Source organism: Cyprinus carpio, chromosome A11 (genome assembly GCF_018340385.1).
Source record: "Cyprinus carpio isolate SPL01 chromosome A11, ASM1834038v1, whole genome shotgun sequence".
Taxonomy (NCBI): Eukaryota; Metazoa; Chordata; class Actinopteri; order Cypriniformes; family Cyprinidae; genus Cyprinus; species Cyprinus carpio.
Window position 1 is genome coordinate 12199228 of NC_056582.1, and position 27702 is coordinate 12226929.

At 35.5% G+C, this 27702-nt stretch overlaps 1 protein-coding gene across 1 annotated transcript in view; it reads left to right on the forward strand.

Moving 5' to 3' along the window:
• LOC122146596 (cadherin-4-like) overlaps positions 1-27702 on the forward strand; it is a 209446-nt gene that overhangs the window by 119268 nt on the left and 62476 nt on the right. The window contains exon 4 of the mRNA XM_042766257.1: positions 19850-20076. Coding sequence (XP_042622191.1) covers positions 19850-20076 — 227 coding nt within the window. The remainder of the gene's footprint in view (positions 1-19849; positions 20077-27702) is intronic.

Genomic DNA, 27702 nt, shown 5'->3' on the forward strand with positions numbered 1-27702 from the left:
TTAAGATGCAGGAATTTGCTCTGCCTTATTGACACTGGTGCAAAAGTTAACTTGAAAAAAAATATTAAGAGGAATAAAATAAATAAAATAAAAAAACTGACAGTGTTTCCTATATTATGAGATGACACTATATTTTTGAATTTAATTTAATTAACATTTGAGAATCGGTATCGTTTATAAATACCCGCTTTATGCAGTAGGCCCACAACTGACTGGGCCATCTGACCAATCAGAGCAGAGTAGGCTCTGGGTTTAGAAAGACTCAATCTTAGAACTGCTTTAAACTAATCGTTTGAGAATCGGTTGGAAAATGAGGTGATATTAAGTGCATATTTTGATAAAACTGAAGCGTTTTTGACCTTGCATGGATGTAAGCCTATTGTAGGAGACTCCCAAAACAATATCAGGAACCTTAAAAACGGCATAATAGGGGCACTTTAATTGGTGTGGTGTAACGGTTAACAATATGTTGTAGGGTCAGATCCCTCAAGGAGTGATCCATGAGCTTATTACTCTCTTCAGCAAGGCACTTAACCCCAGTTTACTCTGGGGGGATTGTCCCTGTGATAAGGCTACTGTAAGTCACTTTGGCTGCCTGCTACATACTGTATCTACATACTTCATTTTCAGAATTCTGAGCATACTTATATCAGTTAAAATTGACATATCCAGAGAAAAAGCCATCTTATGTAGTATTTTTTTGCTTGTGCCTTGCAGTGACCACTGTGTTAGGACAAAAACATTAATCATGTACGCTAGGTCTGCTGCTTAATATTGCGCTTAACATTTCAGCTCTGAGGATCTTCCATTTTGTGTTCTTATCTCCAAGGCCATGGCGCAAAAGGAATTGGAAATATCTGTGACCCATGATCATTCAATCTTCTCTATCCCCCTGTCCGCACAGCACCTGCAAGACATGAAAAAGGGATAAAAGGAACGTGCAGCTGTCAGCCAGGATCACGTCTAAGTGTGTGCGTCACAATCTCTTTTTCTTTTCCACCTACCTAAGCTGGAGGCAGATAAGAAATATTATTTCCTTGTTTTGTAAAAATGAAGTCTAATGGTTTTCATTTTGACCATCGTCAATATTTAAAGTGGTTAGGTAAAAATAATGTTAGCTTGAATGCACTATAAGATGCTTTGTTAAAAGTGTCTGCTAAATGCATAAATGTAAATTTCATTCCAAACTCCTGTTCTCCTTGCAATGGTTGAGCACTGTAACCAATTACAGACATTTCAATTGTGTGCATGAATCAGAGTGATAAAGCAAAAATGAAAAGCATTGTAATTTAGAATCACTTTCAGATTAGCTAGATATCTCACCACTCATTTGCAATGTAGATGCTGTATCATCCAATATACTGTACACTGAAGTGAGCAATGCGACAAAGCCAGAATAATCAACATGACACAGAGTAAATAAGAGATTTTTATTGTCCATTGCAAACAGCTTAGTTTATGATGATGGGAGTGTTAGCAAGAGTCCCAAACTGTGCACATACAGTCAGTGAGCTCCAGTGGAGCGTCCAAGAAATTTTATATGGGGTGGCCAGGTGGGGATAGTAAAAATCTTTGGGTGGCAAACCAGAAATTCTGCTGCATAGCTATGCAGCTTGCAGTTTTGTTGATTTAGAATTTGCTGGGGATTAAAATCTTTTTTGAGAAAAAAAAAAAAAAAAATCATACTTTTTTCATGAAACTTTGGATGAAGTGTTTGGGTCATGCCTGAAAATATATATAGACAATAACAATTACAATTCTATGTCAAAAAACTAAAACATATAAAATATAAAATAACTTATGGATAATTCATTAAGTGCTGGTTGGAGGATCTTGGAGGTGTCACATCTTTATTTACTGATGTATAAAACCACAGTATTTTAATTAAAGAATACTTTTTGGCTTTTTTTTTTGGATGTGATAAAGTATAGTTGTCAAGGAATTTTTTTTATTGTAAATTCTTTTAATTGAAATTCATGGGGAAAAATGAATTTATCAGCCTTATAGTAAATCGCTTCACCTTTTCTTGCATTTCAGTCCAGTCTTTTTATATGCAAGATTCATCTGTAACTGCACTGATTTAATAGGCAAATTAAAGGCTGTCTAGCTCATTGAATTGGCCAGGGATATATTTATTGCATGTATTAATGTGTGCTGCTTCCAGGCTGTGGATAAAATGAGCTGAATGTTAGCAAGCTATTTATGGGCTAATATGGAAGCTTGAAGATGACTGAAAATTGATTCATTTCAATAAGAGCTGGATATATAAGTGGAAATGGTATAATGTCGAAAGAGCCAGCCCTTTTCGTGCACACCAGGCCAGCATTGTAAGTAAGTCTTTATTTTTAATACGCTCACATGGCGAAATGGAGGCTAATAAAGTTGACATCAAAATTATGCACTTAAATCATTCTGTTTCCAATGTAATGCCGTATCGGAGAGAGAATTAGTGGGAAATAGGAAGGGGTCGACTGTGGTTGTGTAAGCCATTAAGTGTGTCAGGTATTATGTCGTTCTTTTCAAGCTTGACAACCTTAGCATTTTTCAGTCTCCCAGAAAACGGATTTTGCTTAGCTCTCTCGGCAGCGTTACCAGCACAGCAATCATGTCTAATGGATTTTCCAGCTCCGCAACGGCTGAACACACAGAAAAGTTACGGCAAGACTGACAGAGAGGTCATACAACGTCCTCCTTAAACTTTTTATTTTTTTTTGTATGTGTATGTGTGTGTGTGTGTGTATGTGTATGTGTGTGTGTGTGTGTGTGTGTGTGTGTCCTGCAAATGTTTATTTTTTAACAGGGAGCTCAGAGGACCTGCCAAAGGGTTGCAAAGCTGATGAGATAGTGTGAGAGGTGAGAAACCTTGTTGAGGAACATGTGAAAGTGGTTTGAGAACACCACACGATAAGCCAGTTTGTGTGAGAGTGTTTATGTGAGGATCCCTCGCCCTGAATATTTTGCAGGACTTGCAGGCTAAAACGAAAATCCTTTATGGTTGCTTTATAAAAACAGAAATACAGTAAAGTATATTTGGTATGGAATTATTCAAATAGTGTCAAATATGGCCAAAAATATAATACTTTCTTTTATATTGCAACAAAATGACTTTCTTAAAGGAATAGTTCACCCGAAAAATAAAAATTGTTATCATTTACTCGCATGTGTTATTTCAAACATGTGTGGCTTGCTTTTTTTAAATCTAACCTATTTTGTGAATTTTGGATAACTATTTAATGAAAATCCTTTTAATTAATTTTTATTTTGATTGATTTTAAAGTTATTCATTTTATAATTAAATTTCAATCATTTAGTTATTAGTTTTTCATCAGCATGGTTATTGGTTAAATGTGGCTTTACATTTGCATCCATTCTATACACAAAATGACTGTGTTACTTTAGATAACTTGCAATACACCATTTGAGTGGAATGGATTACTTTCAGGCTAACTTTATGTTCTTTTTGGAGCTTAAAAGTTGTAAGTCTTTCATTGTATGTGTGCTACTATTAAAAATGTAGACTACATTGTTAAAATAAACATTCTGTTTCAAATAAATGCTGTTCTTTTGAACTTTCTATTCATCAAAGAAAAAAAAAAAATCTTTCTTCCACACAAAAAAAAAAACAAAAAAAAAAAAAAACACACACACACACACAAACACACACACACACACACAAGGATCATGTGACACTGAATACTGGAGTAATCGCTGCTGAAAATTCGGCTTTGCCATCACAGAAATAAGTTTCATTTTTAAAATATATTAAAATACAAAACAGTTGTAAATTTCAGCAGGTTCACAATATTACATATTTCACTGTATTTTTAACATAATTCTTTTAAAAACATAAAAAAAAATCTTACTGACCCCAAATTTTTTGAACAGTAGGTGAATCTCAGAATTTAATTTTTGAGTGAACTGTCCTTTTCAAAATCTGGGAAGCCAACACGGCAAGGAGCTGAACCACTAATAACAAAGCACAGTGCATTGCTTTCACATCTCAAGCTCATTTGCAGCACAACATGATTAAAAAAAAAAATCAAGAAGACAAAGGCTGTTTCAAAAGTCAGTGGAGATCTGGAAGGCCTTTAGTGAGCGTGTCCTTTGGAAGGTCAACTTTATGATCAATGGATAAAAAAAAGGAAATCAGGAAATCACTGAGAAGAAAGCAAACATTCTGTGGCACAAAGACATGAGCATTTGACCTTTAAGGGGTTTTGTTCTGTGGTGAGATCAGAATCTGATAAGAAAAAAAAAAAAACTCTTAGCAGTCATTGCACAGGGAGAAGCCAGAGATACTCAGACGGTGGAGGCCTGTCACACCTATTGTGCCGTTGCTCTTTGAGAAAACAATGAGTGTCCCTGTGGACCCAAGTATGGCCACCTGGCACTAAATGGCAAAGGAAGAGATTGCTTTGACAGTAACCTGCAGAGGAAGCAACCTTGGGAGTGTGTGCATTTGCATGTGTGTATGTGAATGTGAAAATTAGACACAGAAAGGTCAAAACTTCTGTCTTATATCGTTCTTTGCACTTGCAGTCTCGTCTTTTGGAAGACATACAAAAATAGGTCGGGAAACATAATTTTCAAATCAGTTATTTCATTTTAAGTAAATGTGCCCATTTGTTTGTTTATTGCACTCATAACCTCAGTTTATAGCTCATTCAGGAGATGAAAATGACATATCCTTGAGATCTCTTTCATTGGCATTTTCGGGGGGGGGGGGGGATTCTTTAACAAAGAATAGAGTTCAAAAGCAGCAAGAAGCCAGTGGAAAAGAAGGATGCAGATGAATGTAATGTTCAAATAAACAGGTATTTCTGGAACAAGCCACAGCCACTTCAAACGGTACCTCCAGGAGACAAATATGGGATCATTTCTAAAAGGTGTGCCATTGACAGTTAGAGTGTTGCAGGTCTGTCGAGGGAGGTATTGATTTTCTCTGTCTCTTTCTAAGGTGCTAGACTGAATATTTCAAAAATAAAAGACAACATAATTAAATCGTTTCACACTAGTGTTTTCTCTCTGATGGATCAGATTGTAGTAGCTTGGCTGAAGGAGATGAATATGTACTGCTGAATGGACAGATAAATAAATAAAATAATCATCCAGTCAAATTCATATCCCACTAATCTAGACTCTAGACTACACTCATTTCAAATCTTGAGAAATAGTTTTGTCATGGATTTTATCATTCTCAGTAGATTACACATCCTTTCCACTTTAATCAAAACCCCCCATTTTCTCTTATTAACCATCTGCAATCAAATCAGTGAAATTTGAATAACTAATATTCAAACGTGTTTTATTTATTTATTTTTGTATGCACTATTAATAAGAATTGTTTTTTGTTTTCATTTCTTTAAAGAACTATTCAAAAAAACTACTTATTAACTCCTTTTACTCAGATACAAGGAAGAGATATTTTGAGAATTATTATTTTATTTCATGAATTTATTAGTATTTTTTTATTTTCAGCATATTCATTATTATTATTTTCTTAACATCTTTTAGTTTAAAATCATTTCTTCGAGAAAGTTAGGATTCACAAAACTTTTTTTTTTTTTGACTTTAAACTGGTCAATTTTTAGGACATGGCTTTTTTATGAATGGTATATGACATTGCAGGTAAAACTAACTCCTTTGTTTTTAAAATTAATTATAGGAATGTTTTTTTTTTTGCTTCTTTTTTTATTTGATGTTTTTTTTTTTTTTATTTGAGCTTTTTATTTGATGTACACTTTTATTCTTATTAAATCACAAACCTGATGCAGTTCCCTTAAGAATCAACTAAAAAACTAAAACAACATAGACAGTGTGTGCAATTAAGTAAATCCATCAAAAAACTAAAACAACATAGACAGTGTGTGCAATTAAGTGATGCTGTCAGTGGGTGCAATTCATTCTTAGTGAATTCTTCCCTTAGTATTTTGACTTTCTTTGAACATGCATCCAATTTCGCCTGTCAGTTCCAACAAGAAGTCTTTTTTTTGCTGCAAAATTATAGATGTATTGAATGGCAGTTTTCCGAGCTGGTAAATCTATGACAGTGGGCACAGATGGGAGATTTAATCATCTGGACATAACAAAACTTACAGTTATGAGTAAAAAGAAATATTTCATGAACAATTGACAACATTAGTCAATATAACAAATTTTGGTGACAGCAAAAATGTGAGAAATTGTAAAAGGATAGATAACTATGTCAAATACGGATGGGTTACCATGGTTGTTACACCACAAGCCTATTAGTGAGATTGATTAATGTATCTCGATTCTTTCTTACATTTGTTTGCTTTGGTATTTATAGCAGTGCTTCTTAAATTGGACAATGTGAATGAGAAGCTGAATCTTGAAATGAATTCCTTTTAAAGCACCGCCACTACAGCCATGCACATTTCTATGGATGTCTTTGGCCACTGCGACACATCTAACGCTGTTGTTTTAAGCATCCTGCCATGAGTGTTGTGTTTTTTAAGATAGTGTGCTGAGTTCAAACTAGCTAAAAATGGGTCTCACTGCACTCAATCCAGCTGTTTGAAAATATGAGAATGTGTCTTATTTAAAAACATGGTAGCTGAACCTGAAACTGGCCCAATTATACAGACAGATAAGTCGACCGATCGTTTAGACAGCACATCAACCAGCTAGCTTTGAAAATATGTAGTTTTGCACACAAACAAGTTACAAAGTCAGTTTATTTGATGAAGGCTGTCAGAGTGTTTTTGTGTGTTTTACTCTGAAACCGAATCTCCAGTCGGCAGATATATATTTTTCAGCATTTTTGTGGTTTTGAGGATTTTTACGCTTCTTTCAAATATGTATTTATTTGTGTGAGTGTGCAAAAAAATAAATAAAATAAAAATAGACCGGAAAAAAATTAGGATGGCTATACAACATCCTCAGACCTCTGGTAGAAATGATAGCAGCAAATTAAAAGTGCTGTTCCATTTAGGGAGTTGGGATTACTTGCCTTCAAGAAAAAAGGCAAAAAAGTGGAGAGAAATGCTGAAAAAAATAAAGTGTTAAAGAGAGATAAAGCTATGCAGAGGGAAACGCAAATTAAAAGCTTACTAACATCCCAAAACTTCAGTCAGTCCTTCTTGACAGAAGCGTGCTGTCTATTTTATTATTTATCAAATGTGCCTTCTGGTGAAGTATTCTGAGTGCCAAAGACTGTTCAACACAACAAGGGAACTGTGAATTAGAGAATGCAAACATCCCAGCCCTCCATTTTCACTGGCTTTTGTCTACTTATGTTCTGTGAATAGGGATGAGTTACTTGTCTGTGTACATATGTATCAAACTCTGTGACACTCTACAACTTGTATGAATGCAAACAGCATGTTGAGGTGAATTGGCAGGCTGAGCAGAGCTGCTTCTGCTTGTTTACCTGTAATCTTGTACCTCTGGTGAGGTGATCAACACTACAGTAGCTTCAGGCTTCTTTAGTGTCCTCGCGTCACACATAAATGAACTCCCAGAAAAGGTTGGTGTCTGTACTTCCTTAAAACAAGCCGGGACAAAAGCCTGGAAAGACACCAATAAAAAGGTGTCATACAAATTTGGTACAGTATGTGATATGGACACTTTATGGTATTCTAGTGTGGAGTGTTGTTCATATTCATGTGACATTGGATGTGGGAAGACCGTGACCTTAATATTGTGAATTTATAGATTAGTGTATGTAAGATTTTTTTGTATTGGCTGCTGACGGTCATGACCTAAGGTTTTAATCCCTCAGACCCACCCCTTACCCTAATGTACATATATTTATTATTTTAATAATAATATATGAATATGTATTTTATCTTTCACAGTATTAACTGTTCTTTGTGTGTGTGTGTGTGTGTGTGTGTGTGTGTGTGTTTTAATTAATGTATATATATATATATATATATATATATATATATATATATATATATATATATATATATATATATATTATATATATATATATATATATATATATATATATATATTGTAAATATATGTTAAATATTGTGTGGCAAATATTTACTTTTATGAAGTTGACACTGTCTTTTTACTATTGCTATTAGATGTATAAACATGAATACAGCTGTAGCTGTTATTTATTTTACATTTTTAAACTTTTAAAACTTATTTTAAAAATTCTTATTTATTTCTATTTTTATAAATATTTAGTTATTATTATTTACATTATTACACTTTTTCTAAATGGTTCCTTGTCTGTTTGAAAACCTTTGGTCATGACTAATTAAAGGTGGAATGTTTAAGTCATTTGTGATTAATTCGGTTTAAAAAAAAATGATTTGGCGATTTTAGTCAACCCTGAAAAGTATTCCCAGGTGTCCCTGTATGGCCACCTGTTTTTCTACTTAAATAGTCATTTAGTTAAATAGTGCTGTTTATCTTGTTTTTATTTATGTCATATAGATTAGATTTGTTGTAATTAGTGTAAATTGTTTCCCTGCTGCATTTGTTATTGCCACACTAATTACATTTTGTCTGTGCACTGTTTTTCACTTTAGAATAAAAATAGGTTTATAACAGCTATGTTGCTTTGCGTTGTCCACATTATTCTTTTGTAGTTGTAGTGCCAACATGTTGACAAATAATAAATAAATGAGAAAACGGTAGCCATTAACAATGCACATTTATAAGCTAAATATATGCAGTTTAAAGGCAAATCGAGCATGAATCAACCTAGCAGCTAAGCTTTCTTTTTTTGTCTCAAAATTTGAATGAATGGCTCAAGAGGTTTGGGATCAGCCCATTCAAATGTTTTTGGTTAATTTCGAGTTGGATTTGATCAATTGAATGAGTGATTAACTCTGTAATCCTTCCAAGCATTTCAATCGGTTCAGCTGATTCAGTTTCAACTAATAACTTGGGTTTAATTCAGTCCATTCTGTGAAATGAGTTCAGCCAGTTTATTAAAAAGAACCAATTCAAAAGAATGCACCTAATAGGATGTCTGTGTGACTAATGTGTTTGTAAGAAACACACGCCTTTTTTTATGCCAATGAGTTGTATTAATCACTTTGACACCTCCAACTGATGTTCGTTTCCCATTCTTTTAATTGTTTCCACTTCTCTGGGCTTCCGCACAACTTCTTTATCTCGTGTCCGCTCTATTTTCCTGGGGCCTAAACCACATCCTTTTATACTATGAGCTTCCAATTCTGAGATAAGAGAAGGAAAAGAGGTCTGCAGTGTCCAGATTCTCCCCTCTAGGAGCAGATCAACACGTTCCCTGAAAACAAAGCCATGTCCTTAAGGTTGTTTTCTTTTTTTCTGGAAAATTGCCACAAAATATACTTTCTCCTGTTTTATTGGGGTTATTTTTGTTTAATATTATAAAAAAAATAAGGGATTAAAATGAATAAACTTGATGAGATATATGACTCGGTTTTGCAAATAATTTTAAATAAACAGTAAAACTTTGCAGTAAGGTTAAATTTATTATTTATTGTGTTACATAATTTTGTATATGTATAATTTAGCATGTTTTTGAACCTTATTGTGAAATGATACCATATAAAGGAAGTAAATAAATACATGCATAGATAAATGCTGGTCTTTTTCTTCTATACATCCAAGATTCCTGAAGTATCACAGTTGCCAAAAGAAGAAGAAAAAAAATCAGCACAACTGTTTTTAACTTTGATAATAAAAAGAAATGTTTCCAAATCAGCGTATTAGAATGATTCTGAAGGATCATGTGACAATGAAGACTGGAATAATGGCGGCTGAAAATTCAGCTTTCTACTTTTTTTTGATCAAATAAATTTAACTGACTCCAAACATTTTAACAGTAGTGTATGTGTATATTAAAACATTCTTTATATGTAAAGTTGTATTCGTTTCAGAAGACCACCAAATGCCACAGCTACATCTTTATAGCATTTTAGCACCATTCTGCTTATAAACACCTTATATTAGTAGAGCAAATGTGTTGATAGGTGTGCAGAGTTGGTTTGGTTTTGCAGAGTGTGAGCGTTTTAATGAATGTATACTACTAGCATTTGATTGACTTTGTAATAATAATAATAATAAGCTTGTAATGTAATAATGCCTTGATGCTTGTTGAGGCATTGTAAGTGTGCTTTCGAAGTTTATGCTGCTTCAAAATAACACTGCACATTCAAAACCTCCAGAAACTAGGCTAATTAAACTGCATACTCAAAATATACTGCCACATGGCAGCAGGGAAGCTGAGAATGGCTGTTTGAGTGCAAAACTGCCCAAAGGAGAACGAGCAGTTCAGTATCTGCAAGAGGGAGGAAAAACAACTATTAGTTGTACTCCAGGCCATTGGCCTACAGGGTTTAGAAAAGGTGGTTCAGTTCATGGTTGTGAACTCACTTGAATGTTTTGTCCTCTGATTTGTGGACAAAGTGTCAAGACCTGCCGATTAAGTTCTCCTTGGCATTACAGGACCTTGCTGATCAAGGCTAAAAGAGTAAAAGATGGCTCTCGAGAGTAATTTCAGAGAGAAACATAAATAATACAGGGCAGATAGATGTTTTTTTACACCATATTTGTATCTCAGGCAGCTATCAGCATCACACAAAAAAAGTGCTGTGTGCAGAAGAAAAAACAAGTGTTTTGGTTCATTCACACTAATTAGCAGTCCAGGCATGTGGTTTTGTGAGGAGGACTTGAAGCCTGTCCGATCTCTCTGCTGTAGCTTGTTTTCCCAACGCACACTACTCTTCAAACTCAAGACCTATCAATTCACATCACAACTTGTTAGATTTTGTCTTTCCAAAGAGAAAGTTGTGAAACGGATGTATTAAAATGTTTACTCAACATGTCCTAACCACGTAACATCTGAAAATGTCATATTACTCACATGCAGAAAAAAAGTACACCGTTAGAAGCCGGTGAAGAGGCGGGGGGATTCTTTGATGATTAAACAGCTCAAAATAACAACATTTATATGAAATGAAAATCTTTTGTAACATTGTAAATGTCTTTACTGTCAATTTGGATTGATTTCATGCATCTTTGCTAAATATATATGTATTTTTGTTTAAAAATTACTGACCACAAACTTCTTAATAATAACAGCATTTTTTGAAATTAAACTCTTTTGTAAAGTTATAAATATAAACGTCTTTACTGCCACTTTTAAATTATTTATTGCACCTATGCTGTGTAAAAGTATTATTAAAAAATAATAATAAAATCATACTGACCCCAAACATTTGAATAATTGAGTCAGAATGAAATCCGATCTGAGTTTTCCCAACACAAACTACCCCTGAAACTCCAGACCTGTAAAAACATGTTACAACTTGTTAGATTTTGTTATTCTGAAGGGAAAGTCATGAAGCAACATATTAAAATGTTTACTGAACATCCTGGGTGGGTTAATATGACAGTCACATCTGCGAATGTTATATTACTCATACGTAGTACATATTTCAACGTTAGGAGACTGTAAAGAGCGGCACCGACTTAGAGTGTTGTAACCATCTTCGCTTCATCAAGCATAACCGCCATTGTCAAAAGTGACAGAATGTCTGGGTCAGGGGGGACCCATGTGCATGTGTGTCTGGGTTGGTGCGTGTGTGAGGGTAACTGTTTGGTGCCCTCACTGTCCCCCTGTCTTTGTGTTGTGTGGGTCTGCTGGTCGTACAGAGAGTTCTGTGCCGCCGTACATTATTCCTCCGTCAGTCAAGCGGAACAATGCAGTACCAGACCTGAAGACCTTGCCACGTGTACGTGTGTGTATGTGCATACACACATCTGCATTGTGCAGTTGCGAGTGTGTGGATGTCTTTGTGAATGTCATGCCCCTTTTTCCCAGTACTACCTGCAGTGGTGCGGCAGGTGGACCTGATCAGGCATGGGATAATGGGAAGGACTATCTTTTATTCCTCCAAAGACATTAACACAATACCCTTTTTTTTTTCCACAGTCACCATTTAGACAGGAAACATTTAAAAGGGATAGTTCACCTGGAAATAAAAATTCTAATTCTAAAATACCCTCATGTCATTCATGGTGTTTTTATTTATTTATTTTATTTTATTTATTTTTTTTTTGTTTTTTTTCTGTGGGGAAAATGTCCATATGATTCTGAAGTTGCACTACATATATATAATACATAATACATATATATAATAAGTTGCACTATATATATATATATATAAACATTGTTGCATAGTTTTTATTTTATTTATTTTTTTCAGAATTCTTTGATGAATAAAATGTTCAAAAGAATAACATTTGTTTGAAATAAAAATCTTTTAACATTTTGGTCAATTCAATGAGTCTTTGTTGAATAAAAGTATTAATTGTTTAAAAGAGAGAGAGAGAGAGAGAGAGAGAGAGAGAGACCAATGTGGTTTAATGTTATTTGTTATTGACAGACAAACTGTATTTTGTTTGCATATTTCCAATTGAAAAAGAAACAGGACATTTGAAGAGCTTATCCCTTGACAGTAATGTTAATAGCCATTAGTGTAAATCACAGCCTGGAAAATTCACATTTAATAGCTTGTACCATGAACAAAAGCAGTCAAGATGCTTCAAAATGAATGAACACTACTTCTTTAGTGTCAAATTCATAGTTTGGAAAACAAAAAAGTAAATAGATGCTAAAGATATATCTGCTTAAACACTAGTCGGATGCAGGTGGTACTCTTTGGATCTTCTTATTCCAAAGATAATTTTATTAGACAAAATTATGTGTATTACAAGATGCGCTATCAATATTTTTGATTTATTTCACCCCAGAAGAGAGAGAGAGAGTATGAATTTGCAATGCAAGGTTTAGGTGTACACTAGCATATTGATGAACCTAAAGCTTACAGACATCAAGTAAAACCACAGAACTCCAGTTTTGATGCTCTTGTCCCTCAAAATCCTATCCATATTGCAGGAGTTGTTTTTCCACTAACAATTGATTCATGAGAAGGCTTCATCTTCAGCTCCAGATGACCCCTGCACACGTCTTTGTGTCCACACACCACCCAGTAAGGCAAAGTGCATGTTGTAAAAATCCCGAGTTTGTGATGTTGTTCTGTTTGTGAGTGCAGGACTGAATGACCTTCAGGGGAGCCTGCGGAGAAGATCAAACACCGCGGCTCTCCTGAACTATCTTAACCTGTGCTTTAGGCCTGCACATGGAGAGGACACACCTCAAAGCCACTCAATCCCCACCTTCATACTGTTGCTCCTGGCTATATATTTTTATTTTCTCTGTGCATTCCTCATTCTATTTATCATTCTGCCTATCTATCATTCTGTCTGTCTGTCTACCCATATATCCACTACCTGTCAAATAACACTCCCACAAAAAAAAAACACACACACAGACATGATCTTCTAATTTTCCGCCATTCTTTTTCTTACTCTTATTTTTGTTTCTTGGTCAATATCTCTCCCACATATCCTCTTACACATTAGACCTTGACATTCCAAAATCTGAATTGCAGTTTCAATAAAGTTGTCGTCCGAAACGTTGATTGATTATTGATTTAAGTTGTTGTTTTTATTCATGTGGACTGCAGTTAAAGCTTCTGTCTTGAATGAAAAATTGTAATTGAATATCTTACTGGATTTTTGTACTTCACATGGCCACATTTTAGCTTGTTTTGAACTGATATTCCAAGAACCTCCTACTTGGACAGAAAAGGTATTTTTTATTGGATCAAACTTGCCACAGTATAACAAAAGGCAAATATGAACAAGCTGTCAGTCTGTGTTACCGGTGGGGATTTTTCAAAAAAGCTGGTTCATTCACGAACAAAATTAGTTTCATGAGTGAGTCATTGAATCATTCATCATTAACACTTGCCATTAAAATGTGATCTGTATCTGCATGCTGTCCACATTCGCATTTAAAAAGACCAACGTAAACATGTTTGTAATCTAGTTGTCGCATCTGCATTCACATATTGGAGCCCAACAAACCCTTCCTACTCTTATTATGCACCTTCTTCTCTCAACGAGCTTTACCACAAAATACACATGAAACGCTCAGCCTCCAGTATTTTCAAAAGAAGCTCTATTGATATGGACAAAATGTTCAGTAAATGCACTGTGTTCTACTTGGTGGTCAGACGGCGGTCAGCACATGGTCATCACATAAATGTAAAGAGGAAGTTCATCAGGCAGAATGGTGCATAGTCAAACAATCAGATGCTTGCCGGTTTTTATGTTTAGCATGCATGAGGAGATCAGTAAATGGTTTTTATTTTCACATGCTTTAAATGTGAAACTGAGACTAGTGGGCACATGTCTGTACAACCCTGTCTGTCATTATGAAAACAAGAAAGAGACCAAGACAGAGAGAGTAAGAGAGAATTCTGGTTTGGTATCTTCTTAGGGCTTGTTGATTTTGAACAACACACTTTGAGGCTGGCCATTCTTGTATTCCCATGCCAAAATTCCATCCCATAATAAAACAATATCATGCAGGATAACTCCTATGAATCTAGTGTTTTCCCTATGCAAACAATCAAGGTTTAGCCATTGTCCCTTGATCCCCAGGTTTACCCTCTGTATGTCAGAGGCAGTTGTGGAGTGACAAAAAGTCCTCAGTGACAATAATTACCTCATTCCATTAAAGCAAATTAGCCTAATTTACAAAAACATTGACTGCCGTTGTTGCTTCACAGAAACATCCATCTCTGTTTTTATCATGAGTGCGTTTTTTAATCTTTCCTGCTGGCAGATGTTTTTGTTGATGCTTAGTAAGGAAGGGGTAAAAAAAACAAATTAACAATTTTGCCATCAACAACAGGCTGCAATTAGTGTATTCAGACCATTTGTGACAGTTGCCAAATAGCAAAATCACTCTGATTCTTGATTTAAATCTTCTAGACATCTTCTAGACATAGACAAGAGAATTGACAGAGTAAAACGTTATTATTCTCCCAGAATGATGCACTTTGTTTTTATGTTTTGAGCAGAACTTGTTGAAGCAGGCAGCATGCTTTCATGTGTCAGTGGTTTGGTGCTTATTCTGAAAACTGCATATTGGCCTCTTCCCCTCCCATTTGCAATTATTCAGCAGACAAAACTGGAGCATTGAGCAAGCCATGCCGCAATTGGTGAAATGGATTCTACGCTTTATTAGCCTGTTGCATCTTCTGGCAAAAAAACGTGTGGTAAATTGGATAGATGGCTTGATAAAAAGCTTGTCGTGCAAGATATTTCATGGCAGAATTTTTTTTTTCCTTTTTTTTTTTCACTCAGCACTCTTAACAAGTGACTTGGTCCCGCAGTGATTCATGAAATCAATTTGTATTGTTATCAGTGGGATTGTGGAAGAAAGATAAAATCAGTAGGAAGTGATTTTAGTTCCATCTTTCTTTCTTTTCAGTCCCGAGGGAAGAAAGAGATGAGAGAAGCGGCACTCAAATCTATTTGGAATGCTTTGACCCTCTAGTACTGGAAGTCTGTGAAGACTAAGGTTCTGAACACTGTCAGAACAATATGCAGCTGAAGTTTCACTTATGCATAAGGGACACTGGGGCTAGTTGTCACAAGGACTCTGTTTTTGTAATTGTAAAATTTTAAAATCTAGTGGTATTTAAAATAATAATAATAATAATTTTTGATTAAAATGAAATAGCTTGAATCATACAAATAAAAAAGTAGTTTTTCTTTACAATTAAGATTGTCTATTCTATTTAAATTTCTTTTAGAAATTGATAGATTTACAGTATATACTCATGCAAACCAAAAGTAGATCCCTATCATTTAACCTTCACTGAAGACTTACTCATTCTCACTCTCATCACATGGAAGAGCTAAATGTGCACTCTTCCTATTGGCCTTTCCGTAAAATATTGCTGTATTCATTTTCTGAAATGAAGAAATTATTTTTTTTTATTTATACATAAATACAACTACACTGTACAATTGTACATGGTACACAGTACAATAAACACTTAAAAATAAATAACAGCAATCATATTATTGATGCTACTATCTATAAAAAAAAAAAAAATCCCAATGAGGAAATAAAGTACTGAAATTCCACTGTGGTTCAGCATTGCTATTTTCTCAATTTACAGTAAAACTATGTTAGACAAAGTTAAATTGTGAATTATCTAATTTACTTAAAGATGATGAAAAAAATCCCATCTGAGAAGAGATTAGAAATGAGGTTAATAGAGCAATTTCTGGAGCACTTCAACAGGTGTCTTCCGCGTGAGGGTAACAGTGGGAAAAAGAGTTTTGGACGTGCATTCATATGTCATGTGACTTAAAACAGTACATTATTGTCTATCTTAAGGCCTGCCCTTTTAATTCCCATAGTGCAATATTGTGGCGGATGTTGGTGAGCCTGGGTCAGGTTAGTGGAGTCTTTTATTAAATGGAATTAGTTTACAGTAAAGAATACACAACATTATTTTGGTTTAATAAACTTTATTTAAACTTTCGTTTTGAGTTAAGTGCGCACACTCTTTAACGTTTAGTTTGTTGAGTTTATTCTTACCATTCCTTTTGTTGTTTGTTACATCTGAGTCCCATGAGCGGGTGTACCGGCAAAAGGGATTCGGGTGGAAACATCGGCTGTATATATACAGTTCCGGCCAATGATTGGGCCACAACCATTCCGGTTCCTTCTCAGGGGGAGTTCCAAGGACTATTTTTGCTTCCTTTTCTTTTGTTTATGTATAAGAAGTACATTTATTAAGTGAAGTCATTTGATAGTATTATTTGAAGTGTGTGTTTATGTGTATTTGATGTTTTCATATTCATTTATTGTGTGTAATGGCCATTATATGTTTGTGTATCCCCCTTTTTGTGTTAATTGGTGCTGGACACCAATGTATAAATTTATTAATGGTTTCTGTGTGAGAGAAAGGTGTCCTGTGAGAGGACAGGTCCTGTAGTCCCTAGACCTCTGTAAATGTTTGAGAGGCAAATGCAGTGACTCATCTTTATTGTATGTTTTTGTTTGATTTTATTTTATTTTTTGGTATGTTTGGATTACCTCAGTTGGGTTAACATTTCTTTTACTTTTGTAACCCCATTCTGTGGAAATAAACCCCTAAACGTTTGCAGTAGCCTGCTGCCTCCATGTTCCTTTTTCCTTACTGGTCACATCTTTCACACATGTATGTATGTGTTATATATAATAGACAAACAAAAATAGACAATATTATTTTTTTTTAATTTTTTTTTTTTTTCAGAATAACAAGGAAATGAGTAGAAATTAATTCTTGCAATATGGCAACTCCGTACCAGAGGGTTAACCCAAATTTAAGTATAATATTTTTTTACTATATTGTAGAAACACTAGCTATACTGTTGGGTCACGGATGTTTTAAATGCTGTTTATAACTTTATATGATTTTGAATTGCAATATTAGTCAAAGCCATTTCTTTTTTTCTCCATGCAGTGTAAGTCACTTTAGATGAAAGCATCTGCTCTAGAAATGTTCAGTAGCTTTTTATAGACAAATTTATGTATCTATACAAAAAATTGACTTTCAAAAGGGAACTTTAAGCGATAGTTCATCCAGAAATGAAAATTTTGAGAAATTTAGCATTACCTCACTTGCTTACCAATTGACCCTTCACAGGAAGTTTGATTGACAGGTGATCTGACCAGTCATAATGACCGACAAACAAACTAGACAGGAGAGTAGATTAACGTTGGTGGACTTGAACTTGAAAAATGCTGTGTATTGACATCATTGTGCAGTTGAAACAAGATACCTTCTGATGTTCATTTATTTTAATTTCGTGCCGTAACTAGCAGAGGAAGAGATAGTTGGCTCAGGTGCAGCTTGAACTGAACTGGGGTTCCTCTTTGCACCGCAATGTATTTTTCACTGTGTGAGAACATGATGTATGGCATGAGAGTACTATACTTTGTGAATGGTCAATTGAGCCTCTGCAGTGAATGCCCTGTCCACCTTAACTATAATAACTGCAATATGTTTGTACTGTATTAGTGTTGGGCGATATCCTCCATAGTCATATCGTTCTGTCGTCAGCCTGTGAGATCGCCAGTACACAATATTATCATGCTAATTATTATTTACTTACATAGATTTCATAGCCTGAACCAACTCCAAGGTAAGGCTAAAAGCAGCCTAATGTTAGTGTAATCTATTAACTTCACATTACATCTTTTTAGTCAAGCAGTATATGGATGTCATGTCATAAAATATTATCATTATAATGCCTATATTTCCTCAGTTATTCAAACAGCAACTATAGAAAATGAGCAAAGATTTACACCATCAAAGAACATCATCACTGACTGCAGTCTAGCGTGAGTTTATGCACTTAAAAAACCACTCCCGCTATAATCAGTGAAGCTGTCTACAATGTATGATGAATACAGTGTAGACAGCTTCACTGTGTAGACAGCCGATGTATGTGCCTACACTGTATGATGAATACAGTGTTGGCACATACATCGGCACTTTGTTGCTTATAACAATAAAATGGCCTGCACAGCAGAACTCAACAACACGGAACAACAAAACTCTGATTGGCCATTGATTCATAAACTCAACAGAATCGTGTGTGATTGGTTATAACGCGCAACACTGTAAAAACACGGAAAAATAAATATGATGGAACAAATAAGTCCTAATATTAATTAGATAATTATACTGGCCTGATAATAATAATAATAATAATAATAATAATAATAATAATAATAATCATATTGCTATCGTCAATGGCATCAGCGACAGGTGAAATCTCTGACTATCGTCGATACACAATACTATCATCTATTGGCACAACTCTATACTGTATACAACCATGATGATTTATTTAATAAGCAGCCTAGCATTGTAGGGGAGATAGATAATGACAAATGTGCGGGCAAGAGCAATGAAACGTGTTGGCCAAAAATGAGATGCAGTGAATGGGTGCCGTCAGAATGAGAGTCCAAACACCTAATAAAAACACCAATTCACTGCAGAGGATCCATTGGTGAGCAACTTATGTAATGCAAAAGTTTTCAAAATCTGTTCCAATTAAGAAACAAACTGGTGAACCATTACTTTAAACTTAGAAATATGTATTGGAGTACAAATTGTGAAAACTAATCCCAGTCTCCCATATACTTGGAGCATAAATGGTCCACTAAAGTTCTATGACTGAACTTCTAGTAAATGTGAAATAGAGCTCTAATATTTAAACTGTGATTAATCTAGACATGGCACATGGTGCTCTCTCTCTCACTTGCTCACTCGCTCACTTTAAGTAGAGCTGAATCTGTGGAACTTTCCCTCAGGTGTAACTGAACGGACCATCTGCTGTTGTTGACCAGAACCCTTTCCAAACAACCATAGCGGGAGAAAGCATATGACTCACTCATTCTGTTTGCTATCTTCACTTGTTTTAAGTGAAACTGAATTTTTTAACACTTGCAGCTGTCAGAAAAGTGTATTATTAAGAGAATTTCAAATTAGCCATTTTGTATATACTCTAAACATTATCAGATTTAAGTATGGTATGGTATCTTGGTACTGTATCTTATGTTTCCTGTTACATGTTACTCAGTACATTGCTTATATTATTGAATTTAGCCGCAATGCATTCTTTTTTTACCTATATAAATAATTTCATTTATTTATTGGTCTGTATGTGGATGAATGAAGTATTGAATCAATAATGCCTTGTCCACCTTAACTGTAATAGCTACAATATGTTTATACTGTATATAACCACAGCGTTTTATTTAATAAGCAGTCAAGCGTAGTAAGGGAGATAGACAGTGACAAATGTGTGGGCAAGAGCAATGAAACATGTTGGCCAAAAACAAGATCGCTTTGAACAGTTTTTGAGTCTGTGAGCAAAAATAGTATTATTGTTATTTAATGTTTTTCTTACCTTCTACCCTCTCTCTCTCTTTCTTTCCTTGCAGTGAAGTTCGAAACCTGTCAGCAAAAAGAGGAGGTTTCTTTTGAGAGCAGTGACCCAAAGTTCAGCATTGGGCCGGATGGCTCTCTTTACGCAGAGCAAGACGTGACAAATCTAACTGAACCGATCCAGTTCATGGTGACGGCCAGAGACAGCATGGGCAAGTATATCTGGGAGACCACTGTTAAACTGGCCCTCGCCGGACACCCGCCATCACCTCATATTAACCAGGCAAGGACAAATAATGTGTAATTTATGTCAAAAATTTATTCCTGAATATCTGATTGTGTCAATTGTCTGTTTTATGCATATATTTTTTAGCCTGCACTATTTAAGAGATTTGTGTCAAACCCAATTTTTATAATGGCCACATGCGCCGTTCATACGGGACAAATTATATATATATATATATATATATATATATATATATATATATATATATATATATATATATATATATATATATATATGTGGCCACATGCGCCGTTCATACGGGACAAATTATGTGTAATTTATGTCAAATATTTATTCCTGAATATCTGATTGTGTCAGTTGTCTGTTTTATGCATAAAATTTTTAGCCTGCACTATTTAAGAGAATGGTGTGAAACCCAATTTTTATAAACTATATAAATATTATCTTGATCTTATATATCTTATATCTTATATATATATATTGCCACATGCGCCGTTCATATTGGACACGTCCTGGCCAGGATTTTAATATTCCCTAAAACATCCAAAGCAGTTTGACCAATAACATGCAGGTATTGTACATAATCGACCAATCGTGGGGCTGCGTGTGAGAAGGTGAGATCTACAGGTAACGATTAAAGAGATGCAAATATGCGCACGTGTTTGTTCGTTCGTTTGACTAGAAGCATCACTGTGCACTGATCAAAAAATACACCAAAGTAGGTGCGAGAGCGATTCAAAAGCATAAGGAGCCATCTGCTTTGCTCTCTATAGCTCTCATGAATGTCACACAATGATCGACCTGCACAGTGCAAACAGCCAAAACCTGGATATTTTAGGCAACATTAAAATTCTGGCCAAGTGGTGTCCCGTATGAACGGCGCATATATATATATATATATATATATATATATAAAACACATACACACACTACAGTTTAAAAGTTTAGCATCAGTAGTTGTTGTTTTTTTAAGACTTTTATTCAGCAAAGATGCATTAAATTGATCCATAGATAGAAAGATTTATGAAGGATCATGTGACACTGATGACTAGTGTAATGGCTGCTGACATCACAGGAATAAATTACATTTTCAAATATGTTATTTTATATCAATGTATTATTAATTAATTATTAACTAATTTTATTTATAAAAAATGTAAATTGTTAAAATATTTCACAATATTTTTTCCATGTTTTTCCATGTTTTTTTATCAAAGAAATGCATTGAACATAAGATACTTCTTTCAAAAACATTACAAAATCTTATGACCCTAAACTTTTAAACAGTGGCATGTATTTAATTTTCTTTCTTTCTTTCTTTCTTTCTTTCTTTCTTTCTTTCTTTCTTTCTTTCTTTCTTTCTTTCTTCTTGTTTGTTTGTTTGTTTGTTTGGTTGGTTGTATGTTTTCTGAGGTATGAAAGAAATTCTTCAGTTGTGAAAAGCCATTATTGAATCTAGCAGCTCAATATTGGAGTGCATACAATAATGTACATTGATTGAATTCATGGTTTTAAGGGGGTCGGGGGGGATGTGATTGTAATTATTTGCCTATATAGCACTAGCAAGAACGAGATTTAATAACACAACAAGATGTTATTACGTTTAAGCAATCATCTGAATTTTAAAACTAGTTACAGATTTTAAATTGATTACATTTGGTTTCTCCCTCTTGTGCATGTATGAACAGACGGCACTGTCACATGTGGAGTGCTTTAAGAGGGTTCGCACAAGCCCTTGGCAACATACTAAAAGTCATGATCTGATTATGGAAGTGAATGCTCAAATGTAATTTTTATACAAAAGATGAAAGGAGTAATATTTCATCCAAGTTGTCCCCCCACCCCTTCACACACACACACACACACACACACACACACACACACACACACAAACACACACACACACACACACACACACACACACACACACACACACACTTCTGCCACAATGTGCTCTGCTTGACAAGTATCATTAAACTTTTAATACATGTGGCTGTCATGCTCATGTCCTGTGCTCTGGTGTAGAGCAGATGAGGTGTACAGGCTTTATATAGATGTCTTTCCCACTGGCATCGGACTGTTTCTGCATCCAAAGTGACCTAGAAATGCCAAGCAGGGAGGCAGGAATGCAGGCCCTCTAGGGATCCAGGAGTCTGGTCTGGTGAGCCCTATCCCCGTGTCCCTAACCCCGCACATGTCCTCTTCTTCTGCACGACCATTTAGAGAAATGTCTCCTTGCCGGTTACGGCAGGTTACTGAAGGACAAATGCGTGCACACACGAAGTAAGAAGATACATGGGTGTTCTGGGAGATGTGACTCTTTGCAACTCTCTGACCTAGTTGAGACTATAAATAATTAATGAAAAAATTATCTAAATAAAAACGAAGTTGTTTAGCTCTCAGAGTTTTTTTGCATTAAGACATGTTTTCATCTGTTTACGTGTCAGATTTTCATCTGTCTTGTCTCTAATTTCTGACAGATGTGATTTCCATGAACTATTTCTCCTCAAGTGACTCAATGAAGTAAGGGGACATTCAGCACTCTTTAACTGAATTGCTAAAAGGCATATAAGAGTTAGACATATAAGAATCACAGCTTGTGTCTAGTCTATGACAGTTTATGACAGTTTTCCCATAAAGATTATTTTTTTTTTTTACTTTTCTATACATTTATTGAATCTGTTTTTGGCCTCTTGACTTGAAAGACGATATATTTAGAGGAATTAGGGAAATAATATCTTAGCAATAATAGCATAGAAATTAGCACTTAAGATCAGAATCATCTTAAAAGAGCACACTCGTGTGCAGAAATGCACACAGAGAGAGAGAGAGAGAGAGAGAGATACACCAACGTGACTCATTTACCATAAAATTAATTAAAAATAAGGCATCCTTTACGAAGTTAGCAAATCTTTTGTTACTTTGAACTAGCAAAGAGAAGAGATACTTTGAAAGACATCGATATGAAAGCTAGGTATTATCAAATGTGTATCAACAAAGACATCTCTCAGTGCAATTCTTTGTGCCTCTGCTGAGCGTAAATATCAGTAGGTTACATGAAGTTGATTATAAACTTGCATGGCATTTGCCTAGATGGTGTGTCTTTAATTGGTTTGATCCATATGCAACTTTCATTCTCGTATATTCCATTGTATCTCCTTCTGGGCTGACAAGTTCCAGCCAGTGCAGTTTCTTTGTCCTCCAACATGTTTTATTGAACAAAGTTTCTATGCTTTTGGATGGTTCAGGTCTAAAAATATCCAGGACTGTTCTTTGGCTGGCATTTAGCTCAATATGAGCCTCATCTGCCCCTAAGCTGAAGTTTAGAATACATGTGTGCTGGGAATTATGTTCAGCATCCATTAGTTCTGTTTTCCTCTCAACTCTATAAAAAGTCACATGAACAAATAATCAGAACCTAAACTGATTTTAAGGCTTACAAGCTTTAAGTACAACATAACGCAGAGTGCTGTTTGTTAAAAAAAAAAAAAAAAAAAATTCAGCATGAGTCAAATATTACACTTCCTGCACTGTATGAGCCATTTCATTGGCTTCAAGTGAATCAAGAAAAAAAAAAGAGTTGTTTTTTCAGGAATCTGGCAAAACTGGACACGCTGTGTATTTTTGATTTGATAAAAAAAAGTACCAACTCAAAAGATTAACATTAACAATAATAAAATTAAAATTACAATTCAAACCAAAAACAAAATTTTTTTTTTTTTTTTTTTTTTTGATTAACTAAAAGTAACTGGCTCAATCATTCAGGAATTGGAGTTTACTGATTGTGTTATATGTTTATGATTCAATGGAAAAAAATTACAAATAAAAAAAATCCCGTAAGACTAATTTGTTTGGGAGTTGGACCACACTGTTCACACTCTGTTTTTGAATTGGTACTGGCTCAAAAGTGATCCGTATTGACGTTCCATCATGATGTATTTGTTTGGTTCAATATAATATAACCTCCCCATGAGACCAATTTGTTTAGGAATTTGAATACTGCTGGTCATTCTGTATGTGGTTCATCCATAGACTGTAAAAAAAAAAAAAAAAAAAAAAAAAAACAATGATGGATGACGCGTCCCCTCTTTCTTCCACTATAGAAAAGTGAGCGCGAGTCTGCTAAAACAATTAAAAGCAAACTTATTAGAAAATTGAACACTTGAACTTACAACAGTGTGTCAAGAACTACCTAAAATGATGCAAACCATCTTTGGTAAAAATGTATTTGAAGTGTTATTTTAATTATAGTTTAGCTCACATCCCATTTTTTACGTGGAGAGGGCAGGGTTTATGACCTATACTGCAGCCAGCCACCAGATGGCGAATGAAATGTTTTGGCTTCACTTTTCAGGACCTGACACTCACACTCATCCTCAACATTCAAAATCAATATCATTATTATAAATAAAAACAAAACCCTAACTCTACCAAGTAAAATTAAACCATAAACGAATAGTTTATTCATTTACCAGTACTTATTATAAACTCTTTCTTCTCGCTTTTTAATAATGGAACTTCAGTGAAAATCCAAGTACATTTACCTTTTCTCCCGCCGGTGAGGTCTGGTGCGAAGACTAATTATGAAAGTAGTAAATGAGTGCTGCCTGGTGGGGAATTTGCACATACTGGCATGCAGTGGAAAACTCCAGACAGGGTTGCAAGCAGTGCAATGCAGCCCTATAGAACAATAACCTCCAGATGTCTGCTGCAGAGCTGCAGGCTGACTGATGCCCAAAAGGGTTTCTTCTCAGCGGGGAGGGATGGGGAGCCAGCTGGCAGGGCTGGTTCTTCTGGAGCTTCGGGAGCTCAGGGCAATCCAGGCAGTCATTTCACACACGCTGACTCCCAAATGCGCCCACACACACACACACACACACATGCATGCACGTATATGTAGCAGCACATCCCTTACATCTGCCATGTGCCATCCCACAACACAACATGCTTGTTCTAGTTTATTCTTTCCTCACTGTCTGTAGTAATGGGTGCAGTGCTTGTTGCCCTACCAGAGGAATAAACCTTTTCATTAGGCATGCTGTTGTAAGTCTGTGCCTTTCATTGGTGCTGCCAGCCTGGATCTTCCCATGCTATCGGCTACACATTCGGAGGAATGCTTCTGCAGTGCCAATGAGAGCTGATTGATAAATCAAGGACTTTATCACAGCTCCCAATATCCTGTTTGTCAGCAGGCAAAAAACAGGCAAAAAAAAGAGATGGAGTAAGAGACAGATCGAGAAGATGAATACCCTGCACTAATAGGGCTGGTCACACTGTATTTGAAACCATCCTCCCGAAGGTGATGTTGCTGACTGGGCACACTCTTAAATATACAAAAATAACCATAATAACAATAACCCAAATAAACTTTTTCCATTATTAAGACAGTTCTTTAATATATATATATATATATATATATATATATATATATATATATATATATCAGCCGCATTAGCCACAAAACACACTAACCAAGCAAACAAATATGACTAACATGACTAACATGCTCAAAAAATACAATTTACATGTTTTTTTTCCCTACAAAATTACCCTTTGGTTTATAAACCTTTAGATAATAAAATGCTTTATTTCTCCCGCTCTCTGCATGCACACACATACTGTACAGTCACACACTCACACGCAGACAGAAACATACACACACAGAAATCTGTTGTCAGCTCTGCCCTGCCATTGACTTTTTCAATAAAGTAGTTTGCAAATGAAAAGATATGTGGCATTTCTAAGTTGCAAAGTTGTAACGTCACAGTTGTTTAAAGCAGTTAAACGTAAAGTTTCGAAGTTAGTAACAGGTAATTTACACACGCTTAATCTCTCAATATCTCTCTCTCTCTCTAATAAATGCAACGTTCTGTTATGAAACTCTAGATGGCGCTGGCTGGATCTAACTCAGTCTGATATAATCACATCATTGCTTACCTGGTGCAGCTGATTGTTTTTGTTGTTGTTGGTTTTTTTATTTATTTATTATTTTTATTTTTTTCCACAACAGCAGCCAATGAACCTGCTGCTCAACATTCAAATACTTGGCTAGTGCTTGCTGTAGCAGTGGCAGCGTGCTTCATAAACCCTCCACCTTCCCCAGCTCCACCTGTATAGATCTGCCACAGACTGATTTTATGTATGCTATATATGGGGTTTATTTTATGTTATATGTGCAGCAGCAGTATTTCTTAAATGCTCACAGCAGCATGTCTGTGGATGTATTGGCAGTAGCATGTCTCGGTACTGTCTCGGTACCACAGCACCAGCGTAGCTGATCTATTCAGCCAAAATCAAACACATTATCATTGCCATGTATATTACTATATAATTCTCCAAGAGCTGTCATGACAGAACTGCATTAGTCTGCATATTTATGTATCAATCCTCTATTACTCCCTCTAAAATTATGTTTTGGAATTACCAATGGAGACATGGGATGATATTTGTGAGAAATTAGTGGTAACACTTTAGTTTAGGGACCAATTCTCACTATTAACTGGTTGCTTGCTTATTACATTTACATTTACATTTATGCATTTGGCAGACGCTTTTATCCAAAGTGACTTACAGTGCATTCAGGCTATACATTTTTTTTTACCATGCATGTTCCCTGGGAATCGAACCCACAACCTTTTGCGCTGCTAACGCAGAGCTCTACCAGTGCTCTTTTTACAGCTAGCAACATGCATTTTACTGTTTATTTGTACTCATAAAGCACATATTAATGCTTAATTCTGGATGACCATATTCTAGATTTTTTAATCCTACGCCATACCTAAACTAACTTACTAGGCATTAATAAGCAGCAATTTAGGAGTTTGAGGCAGAACTCATAGTCAGTGGTTAATTAGTGAGAATTGGTCCCCAAACTAAAGTGTGACCAAAGCGTGTTAAAAGGACGAAAACCTCTCTTTCACATCGTGCCCACACTACCACCTCGGGTGGGCATTATTTTTTAATAATTCAATGGCCCATCATTAATTATTACTTGCTTCATGGAACCATCAGTGCCAATTTTTAAGATGGCATAATCACATGCCGAGTTGGCTGTTTAGACACAGGAGCTTCGAATGCCTTCTTATAAATTTTCTTTTCTCTGGGAGGATTTAGCCTTCACTGCTCAACTTGATTTCACCTCAATCTCTTTTCCATTCTCCAACCTCTTCTTTCTCTATTTCACCCTCTTATGCACAGTAATTCCACCTGCCGCCCCCCGAAAGGTCTTGTTGCAGCCTCTCTCTGTTGCTGCAGCGGGTACCTGTGAGCTTCATGGATGAGCAGAGCTGAGGCGGAAGTGATTTTATCAGCACCTCACAGCTGCCCTCCTCGCTCATTCAGAGCTCCCTCCCTCCGCTGCAATCCCTCCATTTTCCAAGCCCCTGCAGCCAGAGCCATCAAGCTGTGAAAAATTAAAACAAAAGAGGGAAAAAATACAATATGTTTGCTCAGATTTGCCTCACATCTGTTCAAGCTCTTCTGCCGACAAACTGTTTGTGAGACACTGATAGGCTGACCTGCCTACGCATGCTTGAGTTGGCAACCCCCACCGAGGGATGCCAGACAGACCGAGAGAGAGAGAGAGAGAGAGAGAGAGAGAGAGAGAGAGAGAGAGAGAGAGAGAAAGAAGACTGGGATTTGGCGGAAGCATCTCAGCTAGAA